We start from the raw sequence: 11889 nt of genomic DNA, 5'->3' as shown, positions 1-11889 counted from the left end.
TTTTTGTTAACTTACCAAATAAAAATTAGTTTAGTAAATAAAAATTGCTGCTAATACATCTTAAAAATAATTAATATAAAAATGTCCTAATCTAATAAATGCTTCTCTGAAAATTTTTTAGTATAATTTTGAAAACATTTTTTTAATACAAAAACAATTGAATTTATAAATAAGTTAAAATAGCAACCAATTACAAATAAGCCTCAATGTCATAAAGGCCAATTTAAAATTTTTATTTTTGACAATTATATTGCATATATATTGCACAAATATATATATATATATATATATATATATATATATATATATATATATATATAAATAAATCTATATATATATATATATATATATATATATATATCGACGCTTGAAAGGTAAAACAGCTAATACGCCAATTGTGAATTTTACAGGAGAACCGTTTAAAGTTTGAAATTTTGAAAAAAAAATCATAATTTTTGTTGTAAGCATACTATCTTGACCAATCTTAGGAAAATAAATGTTATATAGTAGAATCCTTTTATGCTATAAATTTCTAAAAGAAATACCATCTAGTTTTAAAATTAATGGCGCATTATACAAAGTGATTCTTGAATGCAAACAGGAGAAATGTATTATAAACATAATGCATTATATAACTAGGTAACTGAAAACGGCTAATTTACCAAATATGAGTAACTTTGTGAGAAGGTGAAATGTTTTATAATGTATTTATGTTATGAGATGCATGCTATTAGAAGTGTCTTTTGTGAAAATTACAAGAATATAAGTCATTCTCGGTTTAAATTCTAATATTATTGTATTATATTTATTGCATCATTATTAGATATTCTAGACATTTTACATCAAAAGACGAAAAGAAATAGTTCAAGTTAATGGAAAATACTTTATTACTAGGAAAAAAAAAACAAGTGAGGTTTTTGCACAAAAATAATAAAAATCACATCAGCAATATTAAAGTTGAAGTCCATCTTCTTCGTCAGTTTCTGGAAGGACATCATTTACACTATTACCTCTAGGTAGATTTAAATATTCATTATGATATTGCAAGGGTATTACATTCGAATGACACAATTTGTTCAGATCGTTATATTTTTGTTTGGAAATTGACAAAGATGTTGGATATAAGTTGCAATTTGGTGGATTCTTTACTTTACCGCTGATTTGTATGATCTCCTCTTGAGCATCTGAAGCCATTGAAAACTTTGCATACATCTTAGTTGGTTCAGACTTCTTGAATGTAGCGACTCTTATTTTACTTATTTTTCCTGCAAGATTTCCTTTAAAATATTTGTCTGATATGTCATCCCATGAAATGAAATCTTTATGCAACATGGGGTGAACTGCATAAGGTTCAGGAATGTTACGAGCTAATTCAAAAACAGTTGGCCATTGTGAAGGTGCCCAAATAATATGCTTATCTACGCCTTTTTCTATGACAGAATGCATGCTGTCAACTGGCATGTAGGAGTGACCTGGCAGAAGATAATTAATCTGGATCACATTTATATTTTTGCAGGACATCAAGTTGTAGTGGAGAGAGGCCAAAACAGTACGGTTCTTATTTTGACCTGGGAATGAGTCACAATAAAGCAGTAGTTTCGTGATTTTCCCACGGTCATCAATTTTTTTCATGAACGATACTAGACATGTGGCTATTTCGTTAGCTCCTCTCTTTCCTTGGCTTTCATTCCAATAATAGCAGTGGCCTTTCCTTGTTGTACTTTCATAGAAAGTAAAGTTATACAATGCCAATTTTCTGGAGTAATAAAGTAGCATACTTTCCCCGTACGGTGTATTTAAAACTTTCTGTAAGTCGAAGGAGACACACAGGATACTTCTATTTTTCTCATGAATTTTTTGGTGATATTCAAATCTCTTCTTACTTTCAACTTTTTCTTTATCGTGTTCTTGCTTTTCTACTTCAGTTTCCGGTCTAGGGTTGTTTTCGAAACCAACACACTTGACACATTTGTCTTTCTTGGCAATATGAATTCCGATATTGAATTCGTTCGTAAATATTTTTCTAAATAACCTTTCTGACACAACATCTATACCTGTTTCTATTTCTCTTTTCTTATATAGATTATAAAGATTTGTAATATTCTTAAACTCATTCGGCAAATAAAGTTTGGTGGAGTCTTTTGTTGCATAGTGTGACGGCACTGCTGGCAAACTTGTAATGAAGTTTCCTACAGAGTTCAACACTTCTTCTTTTGTTTTATTCGGAGGGATAGTTTTTCCTCGCATGTCCTCTTTTCCCAAACCATAACAAGCATTAAAGAGTGTGTAATGTACATATTATCTTTGTGATACATTCAAAGTAGATAATAAAAACTTCAAACAAACTTGACGTTGTCCTTCACCTTCATTAATAAAATATAGAAATGTATTAGACTTTCTACTTTCATGTTTTACTCTCTTTCTCTTAACAGATTCTTTCTTTGACATCGAAACAAGCCAATCGCGACGTCTTTGTGGAGATAGTGACCAAAAGTAATTAAATATATTCAATCTTCTTTCCTCAGATATATCGTTACAGCGATTAGTGCATTTCTTTGGTTGGCATGGATTTGGTCCTATTTCTTTTGCTGGAACTTCTATGCCATTTTTCTTCTTATATTGTTTGCCACTTCGATATAATTTTTGCCTTTCGCTCGCTTTATTAGGCCGATTTTTCTTATATGCTGATTCTCCCACTGTTCCATTTTCAGCAGCAACCGCTTTTGTTTTCTTCTCTTTCCTTTTCAATCTCTTTTTGGCTGCTGTTTCCTCTTTACTATCTTCTTCCTCAGACGAACCTTCCCAAGAACTTGAATCGCAGTCGTACTCTAAAATTCTTTCTTCTTCATCTAAGAAGTCTGTATAGGCCGATTGCAAAACACTTTTACGGCTACGAAAGTTAGCTACCTTGCTAGGTCCAGATGTGGTATCATCAGCTGAAACGTCTCCGGCAATACCACTATACAAGTCTATACCCACGGTTTCTTCAAGAACTGGTGAATTTTGAACATCTTGTACCAATCTTTGATTTGTATTGAAGTAATTTTGCTGATAAACTGGGGTGTCAATATCCAAACATTGATTATTATTGGAGTGGATCTGCATTTCTTGGGAAACTATTGGTAAACATTCATCAGTCAATAGTGAATTTTCAGGAAAAACTTCAGACACAATAGCAGGAGCAACTACTGCAGATGCATTGTTTTGAATTGGTTGTAAATCTGTATAAATTGGCGACGCCTGATAAATAAGTTCAGAGGAACAATCAGGTACAGGTTGGCTTTGTTCTAAATAATCCATAGAAGTGCAGCTGCAAGTATTTAAATTATGTTGTTTAATCACATTGAAAGAACCAGCAGCGTGATATAAACCCGTGACCTTCTGGATTACCTTTGTGGATGAAGAACAGCTTGTTTGAAGATCTATAATCTTCTTTCTGTTTTGAACTATTTTCATAATACGATCTGCTCGCGACATTTTTATCTGCAAAAAAAAATGCTTTGAAAGTAAAAACAACCTTCATTAAGTTATTATATTTTTTCAAAATGACACTTATAATATTTCTAAAATAAATGTTCGATACTAAATTTGAATACTATCTGTAAATGAATATTACTGTTTTTTTATTCTTAATATAAATTAGTACTGTCACAAATTTCACTTTTAGTAACAAAAATTCAGAGGATTGGCTCTGAACAGAGTAATGACAAGAAACAAATAAATTATAAAACATTTTTATATCTTTTATGACACTCTCAAATTTAGCTGCTGTAAATCTTTCAATATTTTAAACTTTAGTATGAGAATACTATGTATAAAAATTAAATGTTTTTATTGCCAAGACTGAAATTCTCTTGAGCACCAAATAAGGAAGAAATGTGTCTAAGAGATTTATAATAAAACATTTCCCATTTGCCGCGAACATTTTGGCTCACATTGTGTACCTACCATAAAATAGAGCTGCTGTAGGTGAAGTATGAATTAAAACAATTGTTATTTACTTATCAGACTTATGTTATTAATATTTTATAAGTGTTTTTTGCAAAATATTAATAAACCATGTCTTTACTTCTGTGTTGAGGTTATGTTTGAAATTTTAAAAATAATAGGTATAATAAGATTAATAATAAAAATCTAACTACAGAATATTTATAATTAAAACGAAACACTTACCTTCATGAACGAAAAAAATGTATTTATTACACCATACATAAACTGGCAGAGAAAAACTAGTTGTTTACGAGCCGAATAATGTAAGACTGGCCAAAAGTATCCGTTAGAACGTTAACATTGCATATTTTGTATCATGAAAACAAAGTGTAAATTGTTTAAAATGCTTTTTATCTTTGGAAGGACCGTCTTCAAAGTAGATAATTTAGCACGTGTGATATTATTTTAAACAGATAAAATGTATAATACGCCATCTGTACCCGTAACTGCCGTAAACAAAATTGTTTTAAGCACCACTATGCAATATGTATTCTGCCATATGAAATGACTAACACGGCTTTAAGGCTCTAATACCTGAAAGTAAAATTAACTTATTTGCTAGAAGTAAACTTGTTAGGTGTGTTATACGACAGATAACATATTTTTGGACTAAAATTTGGAGCATAAGACACAGTTGCTTTCAAAACCATCCTAAAAATAAAATGTTTAATACGCCAAAAAAGTAGTTCAAACAGCCTAAATTCCCTTTGTACATACATAGAAAAATTCACTGAATCTTATGGTGTATAAAGTCTATTTTGCAAAAAGTGGCGTATTATACATTTTACCTTTCAAGCGTCGATATATATATATATATATATATATATATATGTATATATTTGTGCCATCCTATATTCTCATAAATAATGCAAAGAGAATAACAATTAAGGAACCTTTTCTAATATTATTATAAATACCTTTTCCTACCTTTCTAATATATTAGTAAAAGAAACGATTACTGAGAAATAATGAGTATTCATCTAAAATCAATCATAATCATAAGCTTTTAGTTCTCATTGAAAATAATTTTCCTTTAGACATTAATGCTCAAGTTTAATAATAGTGTGTCCAATTATAATTAGCATTTCTAAAATTTATTGTCAGCACGTTTCTTTAGTAATGTTACTAATATAAGAACATTTTTATGTCGATTATATTATTATTTTTGTTGTAAATCTTTAATTCGATTGAATATGGTAATTACAGACAGATAACCCTTGTGAATATGATATATAAAATACTCAAACATTTGGGCTCATGCTCTGAAGAAATTGTGAGCTAATATCAGAGTGGATTCAAACTGGATGATTCAACATACTTTGAAATTTTGAAGAATTTGCAAGACTAAAAAAATGTAGATCTTTTAAATCTCTAAAACGAACTTTAATTGTATAATATTTCATTTTTTAGGTGGGTTTAAGTTAAATTCTGATACCCTTGTTTCAGCTACAGAAAATGAATTATTAAAAGCTTGATCGTTACAAAATTCTTATTCTTCCCAAAACTATAGGATCTATTTCGTGTTGACAGAAATTTATGTCTAAATATTTCAGTTGTTAGATTTTGTACAATATCGCATTTATATTAAATATTTCGTTATAAAGGCAAAGAAAATTAAACCAAATTTTTAAAATTTCGTAAATTTAGCCCCACTTATAAATTCGACTCTCGAATTTTCGTCTTCGATAATTTGATTGAAAACTGGAATTAACTCATTTCATTTTGAATTAACAACGCTTACAATTTTCGACTTAAAGGTCCATCATCACAATTTGTTAGGATACTTCGATTTAGAATTGAATTCGGAATAAATGTTCTTTTTACCGAATGAAATTCCATTTAAAGAGCTGGCCATTACACTTGCACCATCGTAACATGGAGCAATAAATTTATTTTTGTAATTATATGACTCATTGATCATTTATTAAACTATATAGAGCGTCTGCAGATCTATTCTCGCTAATATCATCATCATCAGTGGCATTACAGCTCGTTATGAGTCAAAGCCTTCTTCAGAACAATCTTCCATTTGCCCCTGTCTCTGGCAACTCTTCTCCATGCTTTAACTCCGATGGATTTTAAATCATCCTCTATGTTATCTTGATACCTAAGTTTTGATCTTCCTCTGGCTCGTCTTCCCACTGGTCCTCTTCGGTCGAAAATTTTTCCGATCGTTGCATCTTCATCTCGCCTAATTACATGTCCTATCCATCGAAGGCGTGCTTTTATAACTCAAAGTTGTAGCGCCTACGCCACAAACCCTGTTCTTGGACTCCTCCATATATTTTCCTTAGAATTTGTCTCTCGAAACGTTTAAGCAATTCTTGGTCGTTCTGTGTAAGTAACCACGTTTCTGACCCGTATGTTACCACTGGCCTTATTAGTGTTTTATATATGGTAACTTTAATTTTTCTGGGTAGTTTTGGGGCCATCTGTTTCCTCAAGCCATAATAGCACTTATTGGCAAGCACTATTCTTCTTTTAATTTCTTCGCTGACATTGTTGACTTTAGTCAGCAGCGAACCCAGGTAGACGAAGGTGTCCACACCTTCCAGTTCCAGATCATCAATTAATAGTCTAGGTATCTGGTTGCCTGATCACTTGGTTTTCTGTGCTTGTATTTTTAATCCCATTCTCAGTGCAGACGCCTTTAGTGATCAAAATGCTTCGATCAGAGATTTTGTGGACCTAGCAATAATGTGGACCTGTCTGAGTTCATTTTTACAATGGAAGGGTCTTGAAAAGTAGTTTTGGATTCTGACTACACTCTCTACACCTGTGAGTGTAAGTTCCGTTAGTTGAACAAGATGAAGCGGCATTTGAAATTCCACCATAGCCTGTAGAAGTTTTTGTCTGTTGACTAAGTCGTATGCGGCTTTGAAATCCACGAATATGTGGTGGGTGTCGACTCCGAACTCAAACGTTTTCTCAAGAATCTGCCTGACTGTGAAGATTTGATCCGTTGTTGATTTATTGGGTCGAAAACCGCACTGGTAGTTCCCAACTATTTGTTCAGCATAGGGGATCAATTTTCTGTACAATACGTTGGACAATATTTTATATGCCACTTTAAGTAGGGTTTCAGCATTTTCATATGGCTCTTTATTTTTCCTTTTAAATGTCCTTTTTTCTTCTCGTCTAAGATTTTCATAGTATTCCAGGTTTGATCTCGTTCTGCGCTGCTGAAGTCTCTTATATGCTTCATTTTTCTGTTGGTTAATGGATCTACATTCTTCGTCAAACCAATCTTCGTTTATTTTAGCCTGGTTAGGTTTAAAAAGCCTTTAGCCGCTGTATTTAGCTTTCTTGCATTTGGTCCAGTGTTTATTGGGCAAACGCTGGCCCATTATAATGATTTCAAATCTTTCTTGATTTTGGCTGCTTGAAATAGGCATTTCAATCAAACTGCAGATTATAATATCGTTTAAAATATTGATAACGCGAAGGTGGAAAGCGAATTCACCGCCTTTAGAGAGAAGATATTCACTGACTAGCCATGTTGCACCTTCGTAAGCGTAAGACAGAGGTATATTGACGTTTTATTCTATTCTAAGGCGAAAATTTGAAGCGCCTTTTAACCTTTACGAGGAGCTCAAAAATATTACTTCGGAGAGAATGAACTAAGACATGAGAAGACATGAGAAATATGGAAATACGTGCTTGGCGGAGGAAGGCGATGGATAGGGACGACTGGAGAAAAATTCTTGGGGAGGCTAGGACCCACACAGGGTTGTAAAGCCAAAATGATGATGATGATGATGAGAATGAACTAAAACTTCGGAGAGAATATAAAAAAAATGCTTTTTTAATTTAAGTAGGTGGTATGTCAAAATTTATAAATCTCAATTTTGAACTACATAATTTATTATTGTACATTTTAAGAGGTAAGGCGGCATCTAACTTGCCTTCACCAACGGGCCACCAACGGCAGAGGAATAAATTATATTACGAACCTATTCGAACACGATTAGTTCATCTACGGATATTACTAACTGCGACGACCCTAATAACAAGCTCTGAGGTAATACAAGCTATAACATGATCAAAAAATGGCAAAGTGACAGGTTTTGATGAAATTCCAAGTGGAATATACAAGCTTATAAATTGCAGCAATGTTTTAAAGGCTATAACTTCGTTTTTCAATACCATTTATACCAGCGGACACCTACCCAATGGTTTATTAAATTGATTGTTCATAGCTCTACCTAAGAAAACAACAGAAAAAACCAGTGCTGGTTGTGGAACCATCAGTTTGTTAAGGCCAGGTTCCTCCAAATAATTTTCACAAAGAATCGAAACAAATTTTTTTTCCAAAAATGGCTAGAAAATACTCTTATTAAAACTGCAAAAATGGGTCGGAAAATTGAAAAGTTCGCCATTTTTTTTTTCTGTGAAAATGTTTCGTTCTAGTTCTGACCATAGAATATGAAACCCTTTTGTTTTTTGCTTTTCGATTATTCGTTTTCAAGAAGTGATGATACCCGTATACAAATTGGATGAGTTTGGGTAGCCATTTTCAGAGCGGCTATTAAAAAAATTGTTTTTCAAGTAGTTTAATATGTCTTTTCACCTATAAAAGGTTTGATTTTCAAATATCTTTTGTACTGTTGTCCATAGCTCTGCATAATAAGACAACAGCAAAAACCTGTGTTGATAGAACGATCGGTTTGTTAAAGCCAGGTTCCCCCAAGCAATTTTCAAAAAATCAAAAAAATTTTTTCAAAAATTGCTAGAAAATACTAAAAAGGGATTTTCTATAGGAAAATTTATTTAAAAAAAAACACGGTTTTTGTAGTACAGAAGTATTCTAAAGGTAATATATGGCCGTATCTATAATAAATGCGAGGAATGCCGCCCTCTACCTAGTATATCTTACTTAAAAACAAGGTGGCATCAAATTTCTTGTTTCTGAAGTGTTCTTGTGGTTTTCGTCCCAAGTAGTATTGTGACAAACAAATCTGTGCAAATCTTAGCATATGCTTGTCGGTAACTGATATAACTCCCATCTTCTTCTAAAGAGGGAGAAGGCAAGTTAACCGCTCTATCCGTCGCTTGGAGTGACCTCAGAGAGTAAGGCTCTCTGTCGGAAGCCATTATTACCTAGCTAGGGATTAAAAGCCTTTTTCAAAGAATAACACAGTTATAAAAAAGTTTATTAATTAAAATGCACAGTAATTATAATAAGTAGAAATGATATAATATAACTTATGCTAAGAATCTGAAAGAGACGTATAATTATCTCCTGATCCGGAAATCGGGAGAATAATTATACTAATTAGTCTTAAACTAAGGATCTGGAAAGGAATACACGTTAGTTATTAATAATAAACAAAATACAACAAAATTCAAATTAGTAAATATAGAAAATGTCACTTGTCAAAAGTACTTGGAGTAGGAAGGAGTTGAGCTAGAAACTCGGGATAAGGACAGGAATGTCGGTTGTTATGCCAATCGGGATAATCAACAATAAAATGGGGAAGAAGTACACTGTAAAAATAATTATAAGCAAAATTCAAATTATTTTTCAAACAAATTTTCTAAGTCAATTGGACCTGTAGAAAATAATCAAATGGTGACAAATAGGCACAAATAATGTATATCAATTCAAAATAGCAGTAAATAAAATAACAACAAGTATTAAGGTCATAAAAATAATAATAGAAATTTTAACAGTGTAGCTGGAAAAATAAATATCATTAATTCAAAGATAGAAAAAAGTACAAGTTATTTTCAATAGTGTACCTGAAAGAGAAAGAAAAGAGAAATAGCATACAAGTTATATATATATATATATCAAGGAGTTATATTCAAAGTTTAAATATCAAATACCAACCTTATGCAGTGTACCTGAAAAAGGAAAAGGAAGTAAAACACAGTTTATGTACGTTTATTTGCAAGTATCAATATGCCTGAAAGAGAAAAATAAAACAACACAGGAAGTCTTTATTAAATCTCAATCTTTGCAAAAGGATATATGCACCGTTCGGTGGCAAAGTCCCGTAAAGTAGGGACTTAGCAAATCTGTAAGAGAAAATTTTCTTACATGACCTGTAAGCCTGTCGAAATAATCAGGATTTAGACTAAGTCCAAAAACACAGATTAATTCGGCGAAAAATGGCGACGCTCTTAAAGGAATTTATCAGCAAATTTGACTAAGTCAAAAAGCATAAATAAATCCTTCAAAAATGGCCGCCGTGGTTTGTAGACAAACCGTAGTTAAAGATGTGGAACGTTAGGTTCCGGGTTTTAGAGGTGAGCTGAAAGAAAAACAAGAACTCTCTAGGAACTGAATCAACCAGAGGATCTTACTTGCCTAGAAGGCTGGACCAGCGGACATATCCTGACCCGGTCTGATTTCCTGGCCGTCGTGCACTTCTTTTATACAGAAAAAAGTAGGTCAATCGTAACGGTCGTTTTGGACCTTTTTACGATTGACCGAGCACGGCGACCAATGCCCAATTTTCAGAATTATCATTGGCTGCAGCTCGGATGCATTTCGACCAACGATAATTCAGAAAATGAGCAACAGACTTCTGAATTATGATTGGCTGCAATTACTGTTGCCATTTGACCAATCACAATTCAGCAGGCTGGGCGACATGCTGATGATATCAATATTGTTGGGAGAACGGAAAACGCAGCACGAGAGGCGTACGTAGCATTACGTCATCGAAGCAGTTAACGAATTTTTATACCTAGGAGCGCTCGTCAATACTGAAAATGACACTACCGCAGAGATAAACCGCAGAATTTGCACGGCTAATAGATGCTATTTTGGGCTTAATCTCCTTTTTAAATCTACAGTTATATCAAGAAATACAAAAGTAAAACTCTACAAAACAATAATACGCCCAGTCCTAACATATGGTTCAGAAACCTGGACTTTAACAAAAAGCAATGAAAACATGTTAGGATGTTTCGAAAGAAAAATACTAAGGCGCATCTATGGAGCGGTAAATGAAAATGGTGTCTGGAGAAGACGATACAACTTCGAACTCTATAGGATATACCAGGAACCAGATATCGTAAAACACATAAAGATAGGACGTCTGAGGTGGGTAGGCCATCTAATGCGGATGGAGCAAACCGACCCAGCTAGAAACACGCTCCTTGATAGACCTATTGGTCAAAGAAGAAGAGGAAGACCCAGAACAAGATTCCTAGATAACATCGATGAAGACATGAGAAATATGGAAATACGTGCTTGGCGGAGGAAGGCGATGGATAGGGACGACTGGAGAAAAATTCTTGGGGAGGCTAGGACCCACACAGAGTTGTAAAGCCAAAATGATGATGAGTATTATGACAATAGTTCATTTTTCGACGACCGAATCAATCGGTGGCCGACTCTGAATACGATAGAATCATTTTAATCGTTAGTTCGTTTCGATACTTTTGCGTTTAAAAGAAATAACGAGTAACCGATTGATTAAGTTGAATCGACTGAAAATTAAGAGCATTGCTTATGGTATTTCATATGTGTATTCACCTTCACCTAAATTATTGGAATATCACGTTTATTTTTATCACCTAAATATAAATTGTTTAACACAGATATTTTCCAATTCCAATATTCCCGGCCTGTAGCTGTCTCTGCCTTGCACGAAATGTTTAATTCAATATTTAGTATTTTAATTTTTCAATCATTAAAATGTACACATTCAGCCACATGGTATATATCGGTCTACGTGGCAAGTGAGGAACGGGATTTGGTCGTTCAATACTTGGAAGTTATTGAATCAAAATGAACAAATCAATCGCGATTGGTGCAACACTAGTCCCAAGCTTTCATTACATATCCTACTGGAATGTTAAAGACGTATTGGTTTGTCCGCAACCAATCTTACCGTACAGGTGACCACTCTTGTACTTCCATCCATATAAAATATCAGAAAAAGA

General features: G+C 33.1%; 1 protein-coding gene across 1 annotated transcript; it reads right to left on the bottom strand.

The window, feature by feature from the left end:
* Nucleotides 1-2298: 2298 nt before the first annotated feature.
* On the bottom strand, nt 2299-4238 carry LOC140442479 (uncharacterized). Its single transcript, XM_072533547.1, has 2 exons — nt 4174-4238; nt 2299-3483 (listed from the first exon to the last, which is right to left on the bottom strand). Exons 1-2 carry the CDS (start codon nt 4210-4212, stop codon nt 2299-2301), a joined length of 1224 nt encoding a protein of 407 aa, XP_072389648.1. The 5' UTR covers nt 4213-4238.
* Nucleotides 4239-11889: the final 7651 nt, after the last annotated feature.

Source organism: Diabrotica undecimpunctata, chromosome 5 (assembly GCF_040954645.1).
Source record: "Diabrotica undecimpunctata isolate CICGRU chromosome 5, icDiaUnde3, whole genome shotgun sequence".
NCBI lineage: Eukaryota > Metazoa > Arthropoda > Insecta > Coleoptera > Chrysomelidae > Diabrotica > Diabrotica undecimpunctata.
This window is presented reverse-complemented; position numbering and strand designations above follow the sequence as displayed.